General features: G+C 42.1%; 1 protein-coding gene across 2 annotated transcripts; it reads left to right on the top strand.

Annotated features, from left to right (window-relative positions):
- The first annotated feature begins 1,794 nt into the window (after positions 1–1,794).
- TRAFD1 (TRAF-type zinc finger domain containing 1) lies at positions 1,795–26,543 on the top strand. 2 transcript variants are annotated; one of them, XM_007079613.3, is made up of 12 exons: positions 2,087–2,206; positions 4,585–4,650; positions 11,134–11,269; positions 11,379–11,432; positions 12,070–12,475; positions 13,427–13,633; positions 20,667–20,743; positions 22,172–22,402; positions 23,721–23,841; positions 24,728–25,067; positions 25,322–25,394; positions 25,618–26,543. In XM_007079613.3, the coding sequence occupies exons 2-12, from the start codon at positions 4,604–4,606 to the stop codon at positions 25,675–25,677; spliced, it is 1,752 nt and encodes a 583-aa protein (XP_007079675.2). In that variant the 5' UTR covers positions 2,087–2,206; positions 4,585–4,603; the 3' UTR covers positions 25,678–26,543. The 2 variants fall into 2 exon arrangements, with proteins under 2 accessions (XP_042818010.1, XP_007079675.2); XM_042962076.1 differs by lacking the exons at positions 25,322–25,394; positions 25,618–26,543 and having other exon boundaries at positions 1,795–2,206; positions 23,721–23,871; positions 24,728–24,795.
- Positions 26,544–27,601: the final 1,058 nt, after the last annotated feature.

The following is a 27,601-nucleotide window of genomic DNA, read 5'->3' on the forward strand; positions in this document are numbered from 1 at the left end:
CTGATCAAGTGCCTGGGTCTTTCTGGTGACCAGCCCACCATTCTGAAGCTACATAGGGGCACACCTTGAGTCATGACTACCAAAACAAAGACACTCTTGTCACTCAGGAAATCCCATTCTTTTGAAGCTCTGGGCCAGGAGCCAGTGACAAAAACTACATCCATCCTTTTTAAAACTTAGGGACATCTGGGTGGCTCAGTCAGTTAAGCATCTGACTTCGGCTCAGGTCATGATCTCGTGGTCCATGAGTTCAAGCCCCACATGGGGGCTCTGTGCTGACAGCTCAGAGCCTAGAGCCTGCTTTGGATTCTGTGTCTCCCTCTCTCTCTGCCCCTCCCCACTTGTGCTCTCTCTCCCTCAAAAATAAACAAATATTAAAAAAATTAATTATTTATTCGAATTATTTGTACACACATATATATTGATTTACAAATATATACAATTTGTTGTTGGCAGATACATTCTTTCAGGTGCCGCAGTGTGTATCATACTCTTTGTCATTGCCACTGGGCCTGTCTCCAGGATAAGCTCTGGGAAGGCAGAAGCTCATCCTGTTGTTTGCCACTGAAGCTCTAGAATCTTATTTGGGGCCTGTCACATAGGGTACACTCTATACATTTGCTGAGCAAATCAATGAGGCTGGCACTGAGGTAGTTTTAGACTTCAGATATTGCTTATGCTGTATTAAAAAATGACATTTCACAGCCAAAATGTCTATCAGTAGAGAAGTAGTTGAATATATCAGGGTTTGTTCATACAATGGAGTTACCATCAAAAAAGATTGAAGCTGCTCTAGGTAGATGTGCTAATAATGGATAGATCTCTAAGACATATTATGTAGTATTACAAACAAAACTTAAGGTGCAGAACAATATTGAGTGGTATGTTCTCTTTAACATATACTACAAAGTGTTTAAGTCTTAAGCATTCAGCTTAGTGGCTATTTTCCAATACATCTGTATTTACCACTTTGAAGATTGAGATCTAGAACATTTCCAGGACTTGGAAATCTTTCTCAGATTCCCCTGCAGTCCATACCCTTCAGATGGAACCATTATTCTGACTTCTCTCACTTTAGATTAATTTTGCCTGTTTTTGAACTTGATATCTTTGGAATCACACATAACATACTGCCTATTTAAACTAAATATTCTATCCTGTTACAAATAAATAATGCTTTGTAACTTGCTTTTCCTACATAGCATGATATCACGAACATTTTGCAATTAAAATTTGCAATAAAGGGCCGCCTGGGTGGGTCAGTTGGTTAAGCATCTGACTTCAGCTCAGGTCATGAACTCGCGGTTTGGTGGGTTCCAGCCCTGCATCGGGCTCTGTGCTGACAACTCAGAGCCTGGAGCCTGCTTTGGATTCTGTGTCCCCTTCTTCCTTTCTGTTCCTCCCCTGCTGTCTCTGACTCTCTCTCTCTCTCTCTCTCTCTCTCTCAAAAATAAATAAAAATTTAAACCATTTAAAAAATCTGCAGTAAAAATCATGGTTTTAAATTGCATTGTGGATAGTATATTCTTGGTTATATTTAAATATTTATCCTTTTTCTTTTCTTTTCTTTTCTTTTTTTTTTTTTTTATTCATGAGGGAAGAGGACTTCAGAGTATCCATACAGGCAGCAGGTGAGAAACTAGGGAGTCAAACCTGCGACTCAGATGCTCCCTCTTCCACTGCAAAATGCTAAGTGTTCAAATACGTATAGAGCCTTGCAGAGGTCTTGCACAGGGCATTATAATAGCAACAAGAATGACTAATAAGTATTAATGGCTCATGACAAGAGAACAAATGCTATTAATTATCCTAATATTTTAGGCGTATTGGTAATGTTTGTGCAGTATTATTCATGCAAATATTATTAGCCTGTGTCAGGGGCAGTCTTTGGGCCCGCAGAACCAGGGTCACAGCTCAGAGCTCAGCTGCTCATCCCAGATGTGCAGGGGCTGGGACTTGCAGGGATTCACCCCGGTGGAGCTCTGAGGCGCCAATGGGCGCGTAGGAGGCGGAGCCCTGGGAGCGACAGCGGTGCCACCCAATGGGCCGACAGCTGGGGCCGTCTGTGGCCAATGGGCGCGCTCCTCCGCGAGGTCGGAAGTGGTGAGGCAGCTCCGGGGGCCGTTGTTCAGTGCGGGGGCCGAGAGAGGCGGCTCTGTGCGTCCGTGACTAGCGGGTCCGCTGCAAGTCCTTGCTCTCGTCTCGGGTGAGTGTAGCGGGGGCCCGCGCCTTGGGAGCCCCCTGTGGCCTCCGGTTAGGGAGGAGGCCGGCATCCTGACGGCGGGGTGTGTGGGCGAGGGGACCGGGGGTCGCGGCCGTTAGGAGAAAGACGGCCATGCCGCCGTGTCTCCTCAGGCCAGTGGGGGAGGCCGCGCGCTGTCCTCAGGGAACCGGAGCCTAGACAGCCCCCGGCGGCGCCGCCCCTCGGAGGCCTGGGCCCGGGCGTCTGGGAAGTGGGCGTCGTCCGGAGCGCCACTGTGGGCACCGCGCCCCGGGCGGAGCCGCGAGTGTGTGTGCAGGGCGGGGGGGGGCGGGGGGGGCGGGGGGTCGCGTTAGCCTAGTTGCCGGCTCCAGTCCCCCCTCCGACCAACCGTGCGGCGGCTGTCTCCCCTCACTTCTGCTTTCGCGGGCTCCGAAATGGGATAATGACTTTCACCTCCTGGGGCTGTGGTCTGAAGGAGAAGATAACGTGCAGAGCGTTTAGGATCATCAGAGGCACAGTAAATGTTAACCGCTGTTATTTGCGAAGCTGATGCCCTCTCCATGCCCCATCCCCGAACTCCCGGGCCTCCCCGGGTGAAGGGGCGGTTGGAAACCGCCTCCTGGGTCTGGACTCCGAGGGGGCAGCTGCCCCCCCTTCCCCCCGCCCCAATGCCTAAGAAGGGGGCTCCTTGTAAGGTCGAGGACTTGCCGTAGCAGAGCACTTCCGTGCATTCGCTCATCTACTCCGTGCAACGACCCTTTGAAGTATTGTCAGTTGTCTGCCTGAGGAATTTGAGGCCCCGGAAGGTTAAGTCCCGTGTCTCCTGAAGGTCAGGACCGGAGCTCGACCCTCAGGGGGGCCCCGCTCTGAGCCCTGCACGCCACCCCCATTCTCCTGGCCGACAGAGGGCACTTTCCGCATCCGAGGCTCTGGTCTTGGTTTAGTTTCTAGAGGACAGTCAGACCGCCCTTAGAGAAGTATCTGTCTTTACGCTTTGGGACCGTGATTTATTGTCACAGATAGGTGCTTCCCATCCCTCCTTTACATTTCCTATCAGAGCGGTTAGCTTGACTCATGTGACTCCCTAATTTAAAACCCATCCGTGGTTTACCTTTGGGCTTGGAATATAATCCAGTACCCCTTCTGCTCTGTCTGATAAGGCCTTGAACCAGTCCCCTTTTTCATTATGCTCTTCCAGATCTCCCTTTACTTTCTCTTTCATTGCCTTTTAGGCCCTCTGCCCCATTGGGTTTTTCCCCCACGCCCATCCTCTTACTTCCTTTTCACACTTCCGGTCTTGGTTTAAATGCCATCTTCTCAGAAAGTTCTCTCATCACCCTTATCCAAAGTAGACTCCCTTCATCTCCATTTGTCTGCTACCTGCTTTTCCATAGAAATGCTCGATGTCTATCCGTTTCTTTACTTTTTCTCCATTACTAAGTCGATCTGTTAGATCAGACAGTATATTTCTTGAATTTGTAAAGTGTTCTTAGTGCCTGGGCCCAATGCGTGGCACACGGCGTCTCAGTGTGTCGAATGAGTATGTGCTTTGAAAAGTGAGTTCTTTTAGAACCGTCAGATCCATCAAAGAAAGAGCCCTTTCGGGGCAGTGTTTAAGACCATTTTTGTGTCACTGTAAATCTGAAGTAAATAGTGATAAAAAAAAAAAAATTGCCAGCACTTTGCTCTCTGTGCTGACATCTTGTTTAAAAAGAAGGAAAAACTTTACAGTGCACAAACCCAGCAGGCATTCTCAGCTAAGGATCGAAGTTAACATCATCTATAATAATAAGATTGTTGACGTCATGGGCCTTCTGATATAATGCACTGACAATGAGCGCGACATCAGTTCTGTGGTATTCTTGCTAAAGATGTGTTAGCCATGAGAAAACGTCAAACAAACTGAAGGGAATTCTACAAAATACCTAGCCAGGACACTTTACAAAGTTCTGAAAGATGAAAAACTAAATATCGTAGATCAAAGGAGATTAAGGAGAAATAACTGTATGCCCTGTGTGACCCTGGATTGGATCTGGAACAAGAAAAAGGGAATTAGTGGGATGATTCATGAATATGATCTATAGGTTTATTAATATTGTGTTAGTTTCCTGCACTTGATCATTTTACTGTGGTTGTTTAAAACGTATTGGGTGAAGGGTATACAGGAGTTTTTTTTGGTGCTGTTTTTGCAAGTCAAATTATTTTACAATGAAAATTAAAAAATAAAAAGGTAAAATCCAAGGGTATGAGCTATTAAATAAAATGCTTTAATGTACTGGTTTTGGTAACATTTTTCTGGGTACTTGTGTTTTGCTTTTGTGTTTTGCATGTCATCCTAAAAGCAGAAACGAAATTGAAAGTTTACACTTCTTCCTTTATAGTTTTCAGGAAGAGCTAAAGATGGCTGAATTTCTAGATGACCAGGACACTCAACTGTGTGACAACTGGTAAGAGATTAAATCTAGGAAATGTTATTGGAATGAGAACAAACTTGCTTCTGTAAAGGGTTGGTTTATTTATTTATTGGCAGGTTAAAATTGAGACCACATATGTTGTGGAAATATATGGGACTAAAGCCTTTTTAACAATTTTATATAACATTGTTTTATTAATTTGAGAAGGTGGTGGGTTCAGATAGTGTAGAGAAATGACTATAGAGTGATGTGATGCAGCTGGGAGTCTGCAGCTCTGGTGCCTACCTTTAGTTAATGACTTGGCAAATGACCGCACTGTTTTTGGAGCTTCGCTTTTCTGATGTACAAATCAGCAAATTTATTTTTTGTCTTTCTGAAAAACATCAGACTTTTAAATTTTTATTTTTTTTAATTTATTTTTATTTTTTTAGGTAGGCACTGCCCTACTTAACTCACAACCTTTAGACCTGAGATCGAGAGTCCCATGCTCTACCGACTAAGCCAGCCAGGCGCCCCTCATACATTTTTAAAAAGATACTAAAAATATAATGCAATGTCTGGAGTAGATGAGTGTTTTTCAAATGCGTTGCAAAGATTTCCCTGTGTGGCTACAGTGGCTGTCTTGGGGATGATTGGGAAGAGGTTTAGTGAGCTTGGCTCTACATCTCACAGTGAGAGCAGTTCAACCAGAGCCACTCAACTTTTTAGAAAGGATTTTGCCGAAGGAATGTTCCCCCACTTAAAAAAAAAAAAAAAAAAAAAAAAAAAGTCTGGGTAAAGTCTTCGGCAGTCCAGCTTAATCATTATCACTTCGTGATTCCAGAACTGTTTGTGAAGACTGGGTGTAGTCTTGAATATTAAACTTTCTGTTTTGGCGTGTGTAACCCACGTGAGTGACATGAAAGAGCAGCTTTTTCTTCCTGAAATGAAACTTAGAAGTGTAGCTAATAATTTCTTGAGAATTTGGTATTTTAGTGACATATAAGTGCTCTTATGGAATGCTAAAGAAAAAAAAAGCTGTGTTTAACTTAACGAAATTAAGGGAAGTGTAGAAGGGGAGAGATGTTGAATAAGGAAAATAGTTTGACTCAGATTGATAGAAGGTTCGAGCCACCTAACAACAATTTTATTTTTTTATTGCCTCTTTCAATTTTTGCTCAGGGCTTTCAGCAAAATTAGGATATAGTCAGAGCAACTGCTGATTGCAGTATTCCTTCCCTGAACAGAATTAAGATTCATTTCTAAGAGGGCGCTTGCTTTATGGGGTATTTTTTTTTCTACTATGCCATTATCACTTTCTGCCAATTTAAAAACTACTTGAGCTTTGTGTTTCACGTATGCCATTACTGTTAATGAAATAATCAGTTATGCAAATAATCACCAGAAAATATTGTGATTATGTAAGAAAACATACTGGCGGTGTCATCAGTTACGATACTCTTTATGAGTCCACTTCAATTTGAAGGAATCTCAAGGCCAGGACAATATATAAATAACTATGCTAAGGGAGTTTAAAAAAAAAAGGGTAAGTTAATGGAAAGCTAATGAAAAGAGGGTTATTCAAAGCCAAAGCAATTTATTTAAAGAAAAAAGATTAGCATGGAAGGGTGACTAAACCAGCACAGGCCTCTCATCTAAGTAACCTTATTTGAATTCCAGGTTTAAAATTTTTGTTTTTAGAGCCATATTTCTATAGTTCCGTAAGAAAAGTTAAGATAATCTTTAACGTGTGAGCTGCTGGAGTGCCTTGCCTGACTGGCTCAGTTGGTAGAGCATATGCAACTCTTGATCTTGGGGCCCTGAGTTTGAGCCCCACATTGGACATAGAATATACTAAAAATAATAAAAAATTTAAAAAGTTAAAAATGTGAGCTGCCCTTAGATCCACTAGACCAGTAAAAAGAGTAGTTTGTTATTGAAGATGTTTTTGCATGTTACCTCCCTTCTCTGATTGTGGGGAGTAGTTCTAGGGAACAGGAACTTCAGTGTTAGGAGGCTTTGACTTTTAGGGGCACCTGGCTGGCTCAGTTGGAAGAACATGCGACTCTTGATCTCAGGATCATGACTTCAAGCCTCACATTGAGTGTAGAGATTACTAAAACCAATGAAAAAAAAAAGGGAGGGAGGCGCCTGGGTGACTCAGTCGGTTAAGCATCTGACCTTGGCTCAGGTCATGATCTCAGTTCGTGAGTTCTAGCCCCTCATCAGGTGAGCTTGAACCCCACTTCGGGTGAGGCCTGCTTTTCTCTCTCTCTCTCTCTCTCTCTCTCTCTCTCTCTCTCTCTCTAAAAGCAAACAAAAAGGCTTAGACTTTTGTTTTTGTATGTATTAAAGAATTGATTTCTAGCTTGTGTTTAGCATTTAGAAGGCTGATGGGAATTTTTCTGGAAGCCTTGGCTTGCCTTTCAGTCACTTCTATCTAAAATAAAATTTTAGGGGTGCCTGGGTAGCTCAGTTGGTTGAATATCCGACCTCGGCTCAGGTCATGATCTTGCGGTTCATGAGTTTAAGCCACCATGTTGGGCTTGCTGGTGTCAGTGCAGAGTCAGCTTCGGATCCTCTGACCCCTCTCTCTACCCCTCCCCCATTTGAACGCTCTCTCAAAAATAAACAAACATTTAAAATAAAATGAGGGGCACCTGGGTGGCTCAGTCAGTTAAGCGTCTGACTCTTAATTTCAGCTCAGATCATGATCTCAATTTGTGAGATTGAGCCCCATGTTGGGCTCTGCGCTGACCACGAGGAACCTTGGGATTCTCTCTCTCCCTTTGTCTCCATCTCTCCCTCGATTGTTCTCTCTCTCAAAATAAATAAACTTTAAAAAATCAAATAAAATGAAATTTCATCTTTAACTTGCTAGTCCCTCCATCCTTAAGGCTTTTTAGCAGTTTTATTTAGATATGGAATTGTGTTCTCATTTTCTTACTTAAAACATCTTGTTTTTTATCTGTAGGTAGGAAGCAACTATATTGGTATTTTGTCTGGTTGGAATGTTTGGTGTGACTATCTTGGCAGTTAAATTAATTTTTTATTTTATTTTTTTAAAATGTTTTTTTTTATTATTTTTTTTTAACATGTATTTATTTTTGAGAGACCGAGAGAGACAGAGTATGAGCAGGGGAGGGGCAAAGAGAGAAGGAAACACAGAATTCGAAGCAGGCTGCAGGCTCCGAGCTATCAGCACAGAGCCCGACGTGGGGCTTGAACTCACAAACCACAAGATCATGACCTGAGCTGAAGTGGGACACTTAACTGACTGAGCCACCCAGGCACCCCCAAAAATGTTTATTTTTGAGAGAGAGAAAGAGCATGAGTGGGAGAGAGGCAGAGAGAGAAGGGGACAGAGTATCTGAGGTGGGCTCTCTGCCGATAGCAGTGAGCCTGACATGGGGTCTCAAACTCCAGCCATGAGATTATGACCTGAGCTGAAGTTGGAGGCTTAACTGACTGAGCCACCCAGGTGCCCCAAAAAGAAAATTATTTTAAAAATTATGAATTTCAGCAGTAATTATTAGCTTAATTTTTTGTGGCATTTGTACATGTATGATTTGCAATCATGATAGAGCTCTACTTTCATTTTGTTGTACATATTTAACATAGCCATTAACTTATTTAGACGTTTTTAGTGTTTTTTTTAAATCATTTTATCACACTAATGAAATCTTCATAATCCCAAGAGTGAGATTGCGTCGTTAAAGACTGTATTATGGTCCTAGAAACACATTTTCGGGCTATTTTTAAGCAGTTTACAGTATCACTGGTAATGTATTAGAATATTAGTTTCACAACATATTTAATGGTGGAATTTACTAATTTTTAACTTTTGTTAATTTAATAGGTTTAGATGATAACTTTGATTTATAGCTCCTTCTATATATTTTAATATTCTCTAGTTGAAAAAAATAAAACTGAATTAATTAAAACTACTGGTTTCCTTAGAAAGCTAGGAATTTTAGAGAAATAGGGGAAATTAAATCTTTCAAGACATTGGTAGTTTCTTTATCCATTTGAGTTTTCTTCCCATCTCACAGTTGATTACCTTCCAGTTTCTCTATAAGAGCTGCCTTAATAATTCCACCGTTTGGTAAAAATGAATTTGCATTTATTTGGTGTCTTGGTCTTTCAGACTAGGAGTATGACTGTCGCTGGAGACACATCAGTCATCCTACTTTAAAATGTTTTTTACACTATGGTTGGAGATTAAAACTATGTAAAAGAGAATTAAGCGGTCTATATTTCAGTGTGGAAGAGAATTCCTGTAGTACTTAGCTTTGGAGGTGAAATAGGATATTAAAGATTTCTTGTATAGGGACGCCTGGGTGGCTCAGTTGGTTAAGCGTCCAACTTTGGCTCAGGTCATGATTTCGCAGTTTGTGAGTTCAAGCCCCGCATCGGGTTCTGTGCTGACAGCTGGAGCCTGCTTCAGATTCTGTCTCCTTTCTCTCTGCCCCTCCCCTGCTCACACTCTGTCTCTGTCTCTCTCAAAAATAAATAAACACTAAAAAAAAAAACTAAAAAAGATTTCTTGTATAATTGTCATTATTTATTGTGTTCAGAATTTTTCTGAAATTTTAATCTAGGTGACAGACATTTTTTTTTCTTTTAAAGTTTGAGAGAGAGAATGCTCACAAGCACATGCTCACAGAAGGGCAGACTCCCTGCTGTCAGTGCCCCTCGGAGCCCCACTCGGGGCTCAGTCCCACTAACTGTCAGGTTATGACCTCAGCCGAAATCAAGATTCAGACTTTTAACTGACTGAGCCACCCAGGCACCCCCATAGACACATTTTCTAAATACAATTTTTAGCTAGACTAAAATTGGGAGTTTTCTGATGGTCACATCCAAATGACAAAGTAAAGACTTTGTTTTTTAATATTTTTTTAAGGAAAAAAATTTTGAAGTTTATTTATTTTGAGAGAGAAAGCACAAGTTGGGAGAGAGGGGGAGAGAGAGAATCCCAAGCAGGCTCTACACTGTTAGTGCAGAGCCTGATGAGGGGCTCTAACTCACAAACCATGAGATCATGACCTGAGCTGAAGTTGGACACTTAATTGCTTGAGCCACCTGGGCACCCCAAGACTTTTTAAAAATTTATTTCTTTTGAGAGAGAGGCATGGGCACGAGTTAGGGAGGGGCAGAGAGGGAGGGAGAGAGAGGGAATCTCAAGCAGGCCCTGCACTGTCAGTACAGAGCCCAACGCAGGCTCAAACTCATGAACCATGAGATCATAACCTAAGCCAAAATCAAGAGTCAGACGCTCAACTGACTGAGCCACCCAGGCACCCCTAGATAGGATATTTAATTGGATTCCTTAAACTAAAAGAGAATGGCAAAAAGTGAGTGAGGAGACAAGATTGGGGGAAGGGATTCAGGACTTCATTTTTGTACAGTTCTGCAGTGAACTTTATATCAACAAGGACAGAGAACATGTTCCTGACTAGTATCTAGCCCACTTTGAAAGGCATCTGGGATATAAGGGAGGCAGTTTTTTTTTTTTTTTTCTTTCTTTCTTTCTTTCTTTCTTTCTTTCTTTCTTTCTTTCTTTCTTTCTTTCTTTCTTTCTTTCTTTCTGCTTATTTATTTTGAGAGAGAGAGTGCAAGTAGGGGTAGGGGCAGAGAAGAGAGAGAGTGAAAGAGAATCTCAAGCAGGCTCTGCACTGCCAGCATAGAGCCTGATGAGGGGTTCCGGTTTCTGAACTGTGAGATCACGACCTAAGCTGAACTCAGCTGCCCAACCAACTGAGCCACACAGGTGCCCCAGGGAGGCAGTTTTCTGTTCCCCACTGGCTATCCCAATGCTGGCATCTGCTCTTTTTGGTTTGACTTTTAGTGGAATAAAGTCTAATGAGATTAAACCTACCTCAGACTGAGAGTGAAAATAAATGATAGGCTGTTTTGTTCTGTTTTTTTTGTTTTTGTTTTTGTTTTTGTTTTTTTTTTTTAAACAGTCCTGGAGTGTATCATTGTGCTTGGGATCATGGATGGTTTTAGAAAAGCCTAGCTTGGGGCACCTCGGTGGCAGTCAGTTGAGTGTCCGACTTTGACTCAGGTCATGATCTCATGGTTCGTGAGTTTGAGCCCCACATTGGACTCGCTGCTGTCAGCGCAGTCCGCCCCAGATCTTCTGTCTCCCTCTCTCTGCTTCTCCCCTGCTTGTGCTCTCAAAAATAAACATTTAAAAAACAATAGAGAAGCGCAGCTCATTTCTTGGTGTCTGACTTCATGTTGCTGGCTTTGATTAGCTCTGGCATGTAGAAAGTGAGGCTGAGCTTGTAAAGGTAGTACATAGTACTGATAGCTCATTGTTGTGCAGAAGACTCAAAACTTTCAGGACTTCTTGAAAAGCAGGGGTAGTAACAATCTTAAGAGCTTATAATAGACTAGATTTACTAAAGAGAAGTAATGGAGACTAAAGAGAAGTAATGGAGACTAAAGATCAGACAAGCCAGATTTCCATGGGATACCACTGTGCAGAGGTCAGTAATGCTTGTCTTTCACTTTGATCTGTTTCTGTAGCAAGAAAGAAATTCCTGTGTTTAATTTTACCATCCATGAGATCCACTGTCAAAGGAACATTGGTATGTGTCCTATCTGCAAGGAACCGTTTCCCAAATCTGACATGGAGAGTCACATGGATACAGAACATTGTCAGGTGAACCACCCAAGCACTCAAATGTTCATAAATGTATTATACTTGCTGTTTTGCAGTAGCAAGTGATTATGTTGTCACAAAGCCAATTTATTGTCACTTCTTATCATAGGTGACCTGCAAATGTAATAAGAAGTTGGAGAAGAGGCAATTAAAGAAGCATGAGGTTAGTTTTCCTGCACCATGAAGAGAGTGCGTTATCATAGGGCCAACATTACTGAGATTACTGACCTAAAAGCGTTTTATTTACAATTTCAAAATAAGTATAAAAGTTTTGTCCTTCATCTGCTGAGTCTGTATACTCTTGGGGTCATCTTCATTGGTAATTAATTCCTGGTTTATTCAATCAATTTAAAGCCAGTGCTATATACAAATGTGCAGATTAGAGAAATCAGTGTCTTTCTAAAGAACAGCCTGTTTTCCTCATTACCAGGTATTTAAGAGATTGAAATGGTAAAGGGAAATTAGGCTGGTGTAACTTTGACAAACATATCTGAATTGCTATGCTTTTGCTATTTGCTCCTGGGCGCCTCTGATTTTAGGTTACTTTGTAATGTGTGCACAAAATGATGATAGGGTGGCTGAGTAGATTCCTTTTAAGAATTTCTTTCCCTCTGTAGAACCTGGTGACAGGGACCAAGAGGGAAGCTGTGACTCTTAAATGCATAGAAAAGCATGGCAGGCAAAGCTAGGGCTGGAAGAGAATATTGAAGTAAATATATATTTTTGGCTTTCCTTGCCCTGATTAAAACATAGGCTCTCTTAGATCTGCATATTAACTGCCTCATTACCCTGTGTTGCAGGAAACTGAGTGTCCTTTACGGCTTGCCCTTTGCCAGCACTGTGATTTGGAACTTTCTGTTCTCAAACTGAAGGACCATGAAGATTACTGTGGTGCCCGGACGGAGTTATGTGGCAATTGTGGGCGCAATGTCCTGGTGAAAGATCTGAAGACTCATCCTGAAGTTTGTGGGAGAGACGGAGAGGAAAAAAGAGATGAGGTTGCCATGCCTCCTAATGCATATGATGAGTCTTGGGGTCAAGATGGAATCTGGATTGCATCCCAGCTCCTCAGACAAATTGAGGCTCTGGACCCACCTATGAGGCTACCCCGAAGACCGCTGAGAGCCTTTGACTTGGACCTTTTCCATAGTAGGACTACCAACCAAAGGAACATGACAGCCCATTTTCCAATTCAGAATAATCTGTGTGAGTTGTGTTTGGCTTAGAAAACTGGAATGGTGTCAGAATCTCAGGGCAAATGGGAAGAGTGCTTTGGGGGCAAATAGATCTTAATTATAGAAACCTGATTGGGTCACCTGAATCGCTTAGTCAGTTGGGCATCCAACTCTTGATTTTGCCTCATGGTGATCTCACAGTTCGTGGGATTGGGCCCCATGTTGAGCTTTGCGCTGGCAGTGTGGAGCCTGCTTGGGATGCTCTTTCTCTCCCTCTCTGTTTGCCCCTGCTTGCGTGCATGCATGCTCTTTCTCCTTCAAAATAAACATTAAACTGCAATCAGGTTTCTATTTATTTAGGTAACATTAAGAAGAATAACTTTCCTATAGATGGGAAACAGTAGAAACTCTTTGCTGTTGGATTACTGTTGGATTACAGCTAGGGTTGATGATAATGATAACAATGACAGTGACAGTGCTGTTAATAGCTAATATTTACTGAGTATACCTGATGTGCTTCAGGCATTTGTAAAGTGCTTTATATGTATTAACTGATTTAGTTGTCATAAGCAGTCTTTTGAGGGTAGGTAAGTGGCAGAGCTGGGACCTGAATTCAAGCAATCTGACGCCATGCTTCAAACCATTCTGCTATAGTGCGAGAATATATAAAATGTTAAGCATGGTGCTTGTTTCATAATTATAGTTCAATAATATTGGGTATTAATAAGAGTTTCATGCTCTACCAACTGAGCTAGCTGGACACCCATTGTATTGGGTATTAATAAAACAAAATAATAGTGGAGACTTTTATCACAGCAGACTTAATATTTGGAGTCCTATGAGAACAGGAAGGCTAGGCCTCTTTTGTTCCTGCATAGATGCCTGTAAACCTTGAATAGTTGCTCGGCATGGACTTGAGCTGAGGGGTAGCAACATCTCTAATGTATTTTGAGTACTGTTTTATTTTTTTTCTCCCATCCAGTGGAAGAACAAGAAAGGCAGGAAAGGAATAGAACCCGGCAGCCCCCAAAAGAGGGTGGTGAAGATAGTGCAAACCTGGACTTCATGTTGGCCCTGAGTCTGCAAAATGAAGGGCAGGCCCACAGCATGGCTGAGCAGGACTTCTGGAGGGCTGTATGTGGTGCAGACCAGTCCCTTGAAGGTCCCAATGCTCTGAATGACATAAAGGGTAGGTTTGTTATTTTTCTGCACTAGTCTCTGTCTCTACAGGTTTTTTTTTGTCTAACACCATATAATTTATATACAATTGTAAGTTTTCCATCAGATAAGATTTGCCTTTTTTGTTTTGCTTTCCCCGACTTTTTATTCGTAGAAGTTGTCAGAATAGTACAGTTCCTATCTATATACCCCTTGTTTATATTTGCCAGTTTTAGTGTTTTCCATTTATTTTATATATTTTTATTTCTACCCCTGAATCATTTGAGAATAAGTTGCAGACATAACATTTTATCCCTAAATACTTCAGCATGTATCTTAAAAACAAGGGTATTCTATGTAAACACAATACAAATACCACTCTCAGGAAATTTAACAGAGGTTCCCGACTTATACATAATGTTCTTTGGAGCTTTTTTGTTTTCAAAATCTAGGATTATACGTTGTGTTCTTTTTAGGTTTAGTTTAGCCCCCTCCACCTGTCTTTTTTTTCTTTCTTTCTTTCTTTCAGTGCATTGGTACTTTTGAAGAGTCCAGGGCAGTTGTTTTGCAGAATATTTCTTTCCTAATTTAGATTTGTCTGATTGTTTTCCCATGTTTAGATTCAGGTTACACAGTTTTGGCAGAATTGCTATGTTGGTGATGCTGTCCTTCTCAAGATGTCAGTTTATCCTATTATTCATTAAAATGAAGTCTGTCAGGTACCTTCATTATATGGATAGCTTTTATCTTTATAATAGCTACATGCAGGTTGTTATTTTGAGATTGTGGGGGAATGAGATATTTACACCATCTTTTATTTAGTAGTTTTTTGTATTCACTAAGGTTTCTTGCTTGAATCAGGTATAACTGACAATTGTGCAATAGTGATTTTGTTTTTATCCTTTGTTCTAAATAGTTATGATTCTATAAAGAACTTTGCTCCCCTCCCTGCCTGCATTTAAAAACAATTCTGGGGGCACCTGGGTGTCTCAGTTGGTTAAGTGCCTGACTCTTGATTTTGAATCAGGTCATGATCTCACAGTTCGTGGAGATCAAGCCCATGATGGGCTCCACACTGGGCACAGAGCCTGCTTAAGATTCTCTTTCACCCTCTCCCTCTCCCCTACTTGCTCGCATATGCTTGCTCACTCTCAAAACACACAAACAAACAACTTTTAAAATAAAAATAAAAATTCTGGGACACCTGGCTGGTTCAGTCGGTAGAGCCTACGATTCTTGATCTCTGGGTTGTGAGTTCAAGCCCCATGTTGGATGTAGAGGTTCCTAAAAAAAATAAAACTAAACTTTTAAAAACAAAAGTTGGGGGGCACCTGGGTGGCTCAGTCCGTTGAGCATCTGACTTTGGCTCAGGTCACGATCTCACATTTCGTTAGTTTGAGCCCCACATCAGGTTCTCTGCTGTCAGCATGTAGCTGGCTTCCGATCCCCTCTCACCCTTTCTCTCTGCCCCACCCCCTCTTGCACTCTCTCTCAAAAATAAAAAATAAATAAACATTTAAATAAAAATAGGGGCAGCTGGGTGGCTTAGTTGGTTAAGCATCTGACCAGCTCAGGTCATGATCTCACAGTCCTTGAGTTCAAGCCCCACGTTGGGCTCTGTGCTGACAGCTCACAGCCTGGAGCCTGCTTCGGATTCTTTGTCTCCCTCTGTCTCTGCCCCTCCCCTGCTTGTATTCTGTATCTATCTCTCTCTCTCTCTCTCTCTCTCTCTCTCTCTCTCTCTCAAGAAAATAAACATTATTTATTTAAACATTTTTTATACCCCCCAGATCTTTTATTTATTTATTTTTTTAGAATTTTTTTTAACATTTATTTATTGAGAGAGAGACACTGAGCATGGGCAAGGAAGGGGCAGAGAGAGGGGGAGACACAGAATGCAAAGCAGGCTTCAGGCTCTGAGCTGTCAGCACAGAGCCCGATACGGGGCTCGAACTCACAAACTGCAAGATCATGACCTGAGCTGAAGTCCGAGCCACCCAGGCGCCCACTCCCCCACCCCCAATTTTTTAAATAAAAATAAAAGTTGGATTGTGTTCAGTAAACCATCACTTTGGGTCTCTAGTTTGGAGAACAGTATGTTTGAGGGATGCATGTCCTACATATTTAAAACGCTTGAGTTGTAAGAGATTTTGGGGACCTAAAATTACACAGCTGTCAGCTATGAGTTTTCTTCATACCACTGTATGAATAGTGATTCCAAGAATAGTAGGATAATTCTTAACATTTTGTTGATTTGGATAAAATAGGAATTGGTCCTGGTTAAAAGGGGTAAATGGTAGAGTGTCGTATGCCTTGCTTAAAGGAAGTAAATGGTAGTGTTAATAGAAACTTGGATAGGTGTTGATGTATTTTTCCTTTTAAAAAATTTTTGTAGTTTCTAATAAGTTAATTTAAAAAATAGGGGTGCCTGGGTGGCTCAGTCGGTTGAGCCTCTGACTTCGGCTGGGGCCATGATATCATGGTTCGTGAGTTCGAGCCCCACGTTGGGCTCTGTGCGGACAGCTCAGAGCTTGGAGCCTGCTTTGGATTCTGTGTTTCCCTCTCTCCCTCCCTCCCTCTCCTTCCCTTTCTCTCTCTCTCTCTCTCTCTCTCTCTCTCTCTCTCTCTCTGCCTACCCTCCCCTGCTCACACTTTTTCTCTCTCAAAAATAAGTAAGCATTAAAAAAATTCTTTTTAATAGTAAATATATGTAAAATATTTTGTTTTTATGATCTACTCTAGATAGTGACTGGTTAACATGTAAATTCATGTAAATTCAAAGATTGAATAAAGGGATGAGTCTGGCTCCTTAGAGGGTGATGTCCCCACAGATTGGAAAAACACTATTTTTGGCTGTATTTTCTTCCTTAAGAAAATGTTCTTTGTATTATAGAAGGTTTTTTCAATTGAAGTATAGTTGACATTAAGTTAGTTTCAGGTGTACAACCTAGTGATGCAACAATTATATACATTATGAAATGTTTACTACAGTAAGTGTATTACAAGTTATTAACTATATTCCCTATGTTATACTTTCCATCCCCGTGAGTAGAAAATATTTTAAAACAATTTGCATATGTAATAAAAATGATTGTGTATAAATCAAATAGGTGAATTGCATTATATGTAAATTATATCCCAATCTGTTAAAGAAGAAAGGTAAAAATAATTAAAAAAAATGAACGTTGTAAAAGAGTGTAAGAGGGAGTTTAAGTTTTGTCTTTACCCACTGCAAACAGTCTCCTGGTTCTCCCCCGAGGTTACCACTTTCAGCAGGTAATTAGGTGACCTTATAGTCCTTGTGTATAAAAGGATGTGAATGTGTAATATAATGAGATTGTTTAAAAGCTGGTTTCATTAGAGAGGCATCCTGCATTTTGGGGAGCAGTACAAGGCTTCCCATTGTAATGTTTAGCTTTGAATTCTTTTCATTTCAACAACCTTTTATGGTATGCTGATACCTTTGATTTCTTTTTTTTTTTTTTTTTTTTTTTTTTTTTTTTTTTTTTACATTTTATTCATTTTCAAGAGAGAGAGAGAGAGAGCACAAGTGGGGGAGAGGCAGAGAGAGAGGGAGACACAGAATCCAAAGCAGGCTCCAGGCTCTGAGCTGTCAGCACAGAGCCTGACGCAGGGCTCAAACTCAGAAACCATGAGCTGAGCCTAAGTTGGATGCTTAACTGACTGAGCCACCCAGGGCCCCACGTTTGATTTGTTTTTTACCTAATAGTTGCTGTTTCTTCCCTTAGGAAAATGCCCTAGCCCCAAAGAAAGCCTTTTCCAAACTCTGAGCAGTATCTTTTTTTTAAACTTTATTTATCTTGAGAGAGAGAAAGAGCGTGCACGTATGCACACGTGAGCATGGTAGGGGCAGACAGAGAATCCCAAGCAGGGTCTGTGCTATCAGTGTGGAGCCTGACTTGGGGCTCCATCTCATGAACTGTGAGATCATGACCTGAGCCAAAACCAAGAGTCGCACACTTACCTGGACGCTTAACCACCTAAGCCACCCAGGCACACCTAAGCAGCGTCTTTTAATGTGAGTCTCCTTGTCAACTGTTCAGACTTGACTTTCATGGTATGGAAGAAAGTAAGAGGCAGTAGCATAGTAGTCACAAGTGAAGACTGGGTTCAGTGTAGTTTCCTTTATTTTCTCCTTTCTTGGTTATTTATTAGATTGTTTTATTGACTTTTGTTTGCTTGTTTCATTCCATTTTTCCTCTCGTATGGAATTTATGTTCTCTGTCACTGTTCTTGTCATGGTTGCCCTGGAAATTTCAACATGTTTATTTTAACAAAGACTGAATCTTAGTGATAAAGTTCTCCCAATTAATACAGTGCCCTCAGAATTAGGATTATCCATTTATGACTTAAAAATTACTGGGTGCCTGGGTGGCTTAGGTTAGGCGTCTGACTTCGGCTCAGGTCATGATCTTACAGTGCATGTGTTTGAGCCCCGTGTCAGGCTCTGTGCTGACAGCTCAGAGCCTGGAGCCTGCTTCCGATTCTGTATCTGCCTCTCTGTCTGTCCTTCCCCCGCTTGCACTCTGTCTCTGTCTCTGTCTCTCTCTCTCTCTCTCTCTCTCTCTCAAAAATAAATAAATGTTAAATTTTTTTTTTTTTTTTTTTAATTACTGATGTGGGGGCACCTGGGTGGCTCCATCAGTTAAGCGTCTGACTTTTGCTCAGGTAATGAGCTTGCAGTGTGTGTTCGAGCCCCATGTTGGGCTCTGTGTAGACAGCTCAGCCTGGAGCCTGCTTCAGATTCTGTATGCCCCTCCCCCAATAAACATTAAAAAAACCCCAAAAACCCATGTGTTAGTGTTCTCTCTTATTTTCTTTTTGACACCATGATGTAGGCATTTCTTGTTTTATATACTCATTATATTTATTTGTACTTATTACATGTTTACTTTTTTTTTTTTTTTTTTTTTTGCTCACCCATTCTTGCATGTTTCTCAGAACTTCCTTCTAGGATAAATTTCTTCCTAAGGTATATTCTTTGGAAATTCTATTGGAAGTGTCTGTTGATTGTAAATTCTGTATTTCTGTTTGTCTGAAAATATCTTTATTTTTTTTATGTGATAGTTTCTCTGGTAATAACAATTCTAGCTTGCCAATTATTTTGTCTTCATTCTTGGAAGATATTCTATTTCTTGGCTTCTGTTGTTGCCTATAGAGAAGTCATCTATTAGTGTTATTTCTATAAGCTTTCCTTTTTTTTAATTTCAATAACTTTTTTAAAATTTCTGTAACTTTCTTTTCTGTCTGGCTGATTTTAAGATCTTTTTGGCTTTTAGGTTATGCAGTTTCTCTGGCTTTACATCTCTAGGGTTTTGCTAGCTTTCCTGATTTGTATTTTTCATCTATATGGAAAATTGTTATCTGTTACTTTGTTGATTATTGCTTGTCGTCCATTCTTTGTAGTCTCTTCATTTTCTTTTTTTCTTTCTTTTTTAAAGTAAGCTTTATACCCAGTGTGGGGCTTGTACTCATGACCCCAAAATCAAGAGTTGCATGCTCTACCAACTGAGCCAGCCAGGCACCCTGTTTGTAGTCTTCTCTTGAATTCTGTTTAGATGTGTTAGTTTTTGCTCTGTCCTCCCTGTTTCTTACATTTTCTGTTTCTTTGTCCTCTGTGGGGCATTCTGGGCAACTTCTTAACTGTCTGCTTTCTAATCTGTTGTTCAATATGTCCATTGAGGTTTTCACTTCAGTGATTATATAGTTTTCATTTATTCTATTTGAGTTCCATTTGGTTCTTTTTTCTTCACTGTGTCTTCTCGTATTTTAAATAATCTCTTATATCTGGGATAGTCCTAATTCCATTTTAAACATAGCTTTAAACATTTTTAAATATACTTATTTTTCTATAGTGTCTGAAAATATATCTGAAGACTTTTTTTTTTTTTTTTTTTTTTTTTTTGCTATTTGTTGTTTCTGCTGTCATGGTGGCTTGCTGCCTCCTGCATGTGTGCCCATGTGTTTTAACAGTTTTTCTGCCGTGTTCTCCTAAGAGTATTTATATGTGCTTCTGGCAGGTGCCTAGCGATACTACTGACTGAGATCATTTTAAATTGAATTTTAGGTTGGCTTGGGTTTTTAAGAATTATAAACATGAATTTATATACAACCAGAAGTGTAGATTCTAGACTCAAACCCATGTAAAGGCCAAACTTAGTTACTGTTTCTTGGTGGAGACTTCTTTCTCCTACCCAGAGTGAAGACCTAGGTCATCCTCTCATTGTTCACCCTCCAGTTCAGCAGTTTTGCCGAAGCTGTTGTGTTTGGGGAATCCTGGGCTTAAACCTCTTATTTATTTGCCCTCTTAAGTTATTTTATTGAGCATCTTTTTTTTTTTTTTTTTTTTGGTATTTTGTACTGGGAGAGTTTTGCTTGTTTGTTTTCATTTTATTCTTGAGAGAGAGAAAGAGAGCGTGTGCGCTTGAATGCATGAGAGTGGGGGAGGGGCAGAGAGAGAGGGAGACACAGAATCTGAAGTGAAGTAGGTTCCAGACTTTGAGCTGTCTGTCAGCACAGAGCCCAAGTTGGGACTCAAACTCATGAATGGTGAGATCATGACCTGAGCCGAAGTCCGATGGTTAACTGACTGAGCCACCCAGGTGCCCCTGGGAGAGTTTTTCAGGATATTTGTCTTTCAGTCATAAGCAGGCCTCAACTTACTGATCTGTAAAATGAGAGTAATGTAGGATCTCCATTAGTTTTCTTGGGGGACAGAAATACTGCACAGAAGCCTTTAGATTAGTGCCTAGAGTTAGTACACATTTGAATTCTTCCTTAATTAGAGTAGTGGGTAAGTAATCACTTTATTCCTACTCAGGAAATGGTGACAAAGCAATCTCTTTTTTCATAGTGGAAGTTTTTTTTGCCTAGCGCCTGTTTCTTAGATGGTTTCCCTTTGAGGATTTATAGCCCCACAAATTGCTATATATAAGAAATGTCAAAGGAAGTTGGACTTTTATACAAAACTTCACAAGGAAGATAAAAGGTTGAATTGAGTTTGTTTTTGTTCATTGAGTCTGACTGTATGGCCTGATACCTAGGTACGGCTGACCGGACCATGTTGCCTTGTGAATTCTGTGAGGAGCTCTACCCAGAGGAACTGCTGATTGACCATCAGGTGTGTTGTGAATTACTTGAGGAATATGTGCAGGTCATCGTTGGTGTTGGAGACCACATGAGATCTTGAGCAAACTATTTTAATGCACCTGTGGCAGAAGTGGCAACTGTATTTCTTAACATGGCATGACTGACCTACAGATTTGAAAACTCTGCCTTGTTCCCTCTTGGAAAAAGTAATGTTCATTCCGGCAGGCCCGCTTGCTCCTCCCATTCTGTGGTCACTAGTGTACATCTCTACTGACCATCTTATAAGCTGGTCTCATCTCATGCCACATTTTGATGTATTGGAGGCATACTGAAGTCCTTGCAGTTCCCTGGAAGGGTTAAGGGTTTTTTTTTGCACTTGACTTTTTCTGCCTGCAAGGTGTGTGGCCATCCATCCTGTCTCCTCAACACACTCAACAGTGCAGACTCCTTGCTCATGGACTTAGTTCTCGCATGACTTTCAGGAAACTATCCTAAGTTCTGAAGGCTAGGTCAGAAGTCCCACTCTTTGAAAGTGCTGTGCCTGCTTCTCTTTTAGCCTGTCACCCTGTGGTATGGGCTCCTGATGCCCTGTTGGTCTGCACCACTAGGCTGAGTTTTTTGAGGAGGTTCTGTGTTTTCCTAGCTACTGAATCTCTCAATACCTGGTATATGAAAGGTGTCATATTCTTTTTGAATGGTTGAAAGTTCTTGAGCCATTTAGGAATGGTTAGAGAATAGCCTTTGTGTTTGAGGATTACCTGGTGGAGGGAACCATTCCATAACTATTAAGTAATCCCTGTGCTCTAGGTGGAACATATGTGCCCCCTCCATAAGTGGAATAGTAACAGTATTTGAATACATCCAGTTTTTGTCTTGGGAGCAGCATAAGAAAACCCGTTAATAGGGATAACAGCCTCTCTTATTCTGTGGTTGTGGGGAGAATCTTCAATCTTTTCAACTTAAAAAGAATAATCAAAAACAACCCGCCCCCCCCCTCCCCAAATAAAAAGAATAATCACTGGGGTGCTTGGCTGGCTCAGTTGGTAGAGAGGTGACTGTTGATCTCAGGTTTATAAGTTCAAGCCCCATGTTGGGTGTAGAGATTACTTAAAAATAAAGTCTTTTTTTTTTTTTTTTTGAAATGTATTTAATCTCTATACCCAACATAGGGCTTGAACCCAAGATCAAGAGTCAGATATTCTGACTGAGCCAGCCAGGAACCCCAAAAATGAAATATCTAAAGAAAAAATAACATGAACACAGTAAAAAAAATACAAAACAGAAATATTAAAAATAAAAGTAGAGTGTTTCATCTGCGTTTGCCCTAACTCACCCTTTTTAGTCTCTCTCCCCAGTATTAAGCATTATTAACATTTTGTGACTTTTAGATAATGATTTAGGAATGTAGTGTTTTCCTTAACTTCTGCTTTTTTTTTTTAATCTATGTTTTTTGAGACAGACAAGCTGTAACCCTTCCTGTGCCTTACCTTCACTCAGTATGGGCAGCACTCCCCCCAAAGAGGTGGAGGACCCTGATGTCATCTTCCAAAAGTTTTTGCAGCAGGCTGCAAGTAACCAGTTAGACTCTTTGATGGGCCTGAGCAATTCACCCCCTGTAGAGGATAGCGTCATCATCCCGTGTGAATTCTGTGGGGTACAGCTGGAGGAGGAGGTGCTGTTCCATCACCAGGTAAGAGTCTCTAGAGGACCTGTCCACTTCATTCCATGCAGATCCTCTGAGTAAACCTGAGACTTTTAGAACTGAGAATGCTTCTTTAGCTTTTAAGTTGCATGTAAACCTGACCTGGCTATTGGCCATGCCCTGTTCTGTGAGCTGTCAAAGGGGTCTACTACCTCAGGCTTTCAGACATTCTCTACCTCTGTCAACTAAAACCATAATGTCATTAGCTGAGGACCTAGGAGCCAGGACTCCATTTAAGCAAGCATCCTGGACCTGCCAAAAAGATTTGGATGCGAGGTTCCCTGAGATCACTGACCAACATTTTATTTTTGACAAGGCAGTTTCTTCCTTTTGGTGGCATTTGAGTCTCTAATTCCAGGAGACCTGAAGGTCTGGTTCTGGCTTTACCTTTATGTTTGACCTTGGATAGGTTTTGTCCCTTCACTGGGGATGTCTGTAAATGAGGGAATTAGACTAGACAGTCTAAAGTTATTTTTCAGGAGCTCCTACGTGGCTTAGTTGGTTAAGCGTTCCATATCGGCTCAGGTCATGATCTTTCGGTTTGTGAGTTCGAGCCCCGCGACGGGCTCTGTGCTGACAGTTCAGAGCCTGGAACCTGTTTCAGATTCTGTGTCTCCCTCTCTCTCTGCCCCTTCCCCACTTGTGCTCTGTCTCGTCTCGTCTCGTCTCGTCTCGTCTCGTCTCGTCTCGTCTCATCTCTTCTCTTCTCTCTCTCTCTCTCAAAAATAAATAAACATTTGAAAATAAATAAAGTGCTTTTTCAGCTTTGCAGTCTAGGATTCCAACCTGTTAGTAAAAAATATATTCTCTGTCTAGTCTTGTTTGTTATGAGAAGCTACTCCTGGAGCTGTGTTCAGCGTCATTTATGTAGTTGGTCTGATATAGCTGTTGCTAGAACATGACACGTTTCTATAAGAAAGCATCTGCTTTTGGATCAAGCAGTACATAAGTAACTACTTGTTGTCTCCAAGGAGATACTATGAAAGAAGTAACCGTGTAGATCCTCTTTGATCAAAGTATTGATGTGCTTTTCTGGGTTCCTGAGATCAACCCTTCCCTTATCCTAGTAGAAATCAGAGTGCTTCTCTTAGTGCCTTAGGTGCTAATGGGAATGATTGAGCCATTCCAGATGTGTTTCCTCTTAGTCCTGGGCCCTTTTTCACGGTGGTTGTCGAAGTTGTATCTGTCTCCTCCCTCCCCCCATAAGGTGTGTTTGCCCAACCTGCCATTCCTTCCTTTCCTCCTGTTGTTCCCTCTCTTAGGGTTAACTCAATTCTGAAGTACAAATTCTGTTTTTTCTTGTCAGGACCAGTGTGACCAACGTCCAGCCACAGCAAACAACCATGTGACGGAGGGGATTCCTAGACAGGATTTCCAGCATCCAGAGACTTCACCAGAGCTGCCCAAGAGGCGTGTCAGACACCAGGGTATTAGCCAGGGCTGAGCCAAGGCCACAGGTCTGCTGCTGGCTCAGGCCTGCTTACCACTTGTCATCTGCTACTCTAACATGGGGGTTACCTGAATTCTGAATTCCCAAGCACAGTAGGATCTCACTGGGGTCTCTCTTGAGGCTAGTTTTGGTCCCATGTTAGACTGAGCTGTCTCAAGTGTATTATAGGGTAATGGCTTTGGGGACAGCCATGAGAAAGGCTCATCAGTGCTTATTCAGCTGTAGGTCTTCTATCTGTGCAGTTGATAATTTGGAAATAATTTTCAGATCTTACTGTGTCTGCACTGGGTCCCTGTTTCTAGTTTAGGGTACTCAAGTTCATTAGTAATAATATTATTTAAGAACCGCATGTCTGGGGGTCCTTGGATGGCTGTCGGTTAAGTGTCCAACTTTGGCTCAGGTCATGATCTCATGGCTTGTGAGTTCAAGCCCTGCTTCAGGCTCTACTGTCAGCGCAGAACCTGCTTCTGATCCTCTGTCTCTGTCTTTCTCTACCCCTTCCCCATTAGAGCACATGCACACTCTCAAAAATAGACATTAAAAAAAACCCCAAAAAACCCGCATGACTAGGCAAGTAAGCTGTTTTTTAAACCTAACCATTACAAAGCCAATTACAAATTATTTTTCGAGGTTTGCTGGCACACCATTGTTGAATACTCAGGAAGACTGTGTTTGAGGACCCAGGTAACAAGTGTGGACAAAATAAGTCAGGGCCCAAACCTGTCCTGAAGATGTGGGTTTCAGCAGTCTTTAGGGCTAAGGCAGTTCTCTTCTACCCAGAATTCTATTACTCCTGCCCCAAATCCAGCACTAATAGCAAGAGTAGGCTTTTCCCTAAAACTGGTGCTTTTTTCTCTTCTCAGGAGATCTGTCTTCTGGTTACATGGATGATATCAAGCAGGAAATGGCTAAAGGGCCCACCTACCCTCTTCCCCCCAGCAGACCCATTAACAATATGACAGCTACCTGTAACCGACTGTCAACATCCACATCAAGCCCCAGACCTGGGTGCCAGCCCAGTCCTCCTCGCATACTGAAGCTCAACAACTTAGACAGCCAAGACAGCCGGGGGCGGAATCGAAACAGCCATAACTCGGCCATGGCCACTGGACATGCTCCAGTGATTCACCCGGTGCGAAATCTCTACCCAGAAAACCTCGTACCCTCCTTCCCCCGTGGGCCTTCCGGGAGATACGGAGCAAGGTAAGAATCAGTAGCCCAGGAGTGGAGCTTGGGAATAGCTCGGGAGAACATAGTGGGAGTGTGTGGACTTTTGTGTGTATTGTGACCTGATTCCAACATGTTCTTTTGCTATTGGTGGGTTTTCCGTTGCTCATTTGTTTGGTCTGCTGGCAGAAAGCTGCTTTTGTCTGGTTCCAGCTGTTTTTGTTCTCTCCCGAGTTTTCTGACTTATTCAGCAACCTCTCAGGTACTAGTTTCCAATCCTTCTCTTTCAGTGGTAGGAGTGAGGGTGGCAGGAACTCGCGGGTCACCTCCACAGCCGCCAACTACCGCAACAGAACTGCAAAGGTAATTGGGGATCCAGCCCATGATGCTCAGCTAGGACTCAGAAATGGGTGGAACTGGTGTGGTTCTTGAAGTCAGAGGTGAGCGGTCAGGCATTCGTGGCCAAAGGGCTGTTCTTTTGGCTTTGGATGATGAGGTTTCCATAGAAGTTTGACATCTCCAGGGCTCTAAAGGAGGAGGACTGCTTTTTCACTTCCTGCTTTCTACTTTGTGTTCTGTCGTTCAGGCAAAAACCCCCAAGCAGCAGGGAGCTGGGGATGCAGAGGAGGAAGAAGAGGAGGAGTAATGGCGTCGGCAAAGAACCTGCACGTTGGTTCCATCTTCTCTGCACAGCAGCACTTGCCGCAGTTCAGGCCCCACCTCTTGGGCTCTATGGGCAGGGGAGATTTTACAGATTTTAACTTTTTCTAGGTTATGGCCATTTTGTGTCTTTTGAGATTGTGCTGTGGGAGTTTGAAGGTTTGGGGGAGGGTTAGCAGGGAGGCTGTTGAGAAATGTTTCAGCTTTAGCTGCTGCCTGCCTTTTGGCCTCACAGAAATACAGTGTATGGCCTCTCAGCCCACCAGGGCTCCATCTTTTGACATACTATTACCACTGCTTCTTGGTGCTGTATGGTCCTGGTGGAAAGAGGAGAGAAAAGGTTCTGGAAACCTGGTACTCACCAGTGGAGTGATTCTCTTCCCTGCTGGGGCCTCGATCTGGGAACTTTTAGGTAACCTCTCCTGTGTACTGGCCCTCCGCACTCTAGAATTTGGGCCTCTGGTATGTATGGAGGCACCTGGTAGAGTGTTCAGGCCAGTTGCAATATATGTTAGGAACAAGGCTTTTGGAGATGAGTTGAGCTAGAGGTGAGCGCACTAGAGGCTTTGTTTTAATCTGCTTCTTCGGCATTTGGCACAACTGCCTTCTGTTTCTGGTGGGGAGCACGGCTCCTTTTTCTTTACTGCCTTCGGCTGGAGAAGGCTGGGGGCTCCCTGTTGCCACCAGGGCCATGCTGGGCTCTGCTGGGATCAGGCCTGAGGCCTAAGCTCCGTGGCTTGCTCTGAAAACCAAGTATCAGAGCCCCTTCACCTCTTTTTATTTTACTACTACCACTACTACTACTATTATTAACATCCTTGTAATAGAAATAAAGTTTGTACTTGGAGTTCAGTGGAGTCTTTGTGGTTCCTTCTCCTTTGCCCTGAGGGAAGACAGAGTAGGCGAGAGTCGGCCCTGACTATGGGGAAAGGTGAGCAGGACTAGGCTTTCTCTGTGCTTCCTGGAGCCTTAGCAGTTCTAGCATAAGCTGCTTCTCAGTGCCAGACATTCATTATATAGTTTTCTATTGGATTTCAAAGAAACTGGCAGTTTCTGCAGCTCTGGTTGTGATTTGGCATGGGGGTGGAGTTGCCTCCAACTGAATCGAGAAAGGCAGATTCCTTAAAAGCCTCTTTTCTCATAGCGGTTGAGTCTTAGTAGAATTATTCTTTACCCTTCAGCACCTCACAGTTTGCATAGGACCTCAGGTCATTTTGAGCTCCTTTGTTTTTCCCCTCACAACCTAGTGGGGGTGGGGAAAGAGGGAATAATTGTCCCTTTTCATAGGTAAAAAGGAGTGACCTGCATAAGGCTATGCAGATAATTCACAGCAGTGCTAGGACTCAAATCCAGGTCTGAGCTATTCTGAGAGAAACAAGCTAGATTAGAAAAAAGAATCTATAACTATAGGGATTTTTTTGTATATTATATGTCAGTTAAAATCAGTCCATTAGCTCAGAGACCTTCTTGTGTCAGGTGAAAGAAGCTGGAAAGACTGAGAGACTTGTACCATTTCTGGCATGATTGAAAATCCCCCTGGAGGGGGTGGGTGGTACCTGAGTAACTCCGTCGTCGGTTAAGTGTCCAACTTTGGCTCAGGTCACGATCTCATGGTTTGTGAATTTGAGTCCCGCATCAGGCTCTGTGCTGACATCTCAGAGCCTGGAGCCTCCTTCGGATTCTGTGTCTCCCTCTCTCTCTCTCTCTGTCCCTCCCTGGCTTGTAAGTGCTTGCACGTGTACTCTCTCCCTTTCTAAAAAAATAAACATTAAAAAAAATAGAAAAAAATTCTCTTCCCCCCCCCCCCCCCCCCCCCCCCCCGCTGCCCATCTCCTTCTCCTGTTCTCTCTTTCTCTCTCAAAAAAAAAAAAAAAAAAAAAGTCACTAACACTCATACCTTCTACTCCCAT

The sequence above is a fragment of the Panthera tigris genome, chromosome D3, assembly GCF_018350195.1.
Source record: "Panthera tigris isolate Pti1 chromosome D3, P.tigris_Pti1_mat1.1, whole genome shotgun sequence".
Lineage (NCBI taxonomy): Eukaryota > Metazoa > Chordata > Mammalia > Carnivora > Felidae > Panthera > Panthera tigris.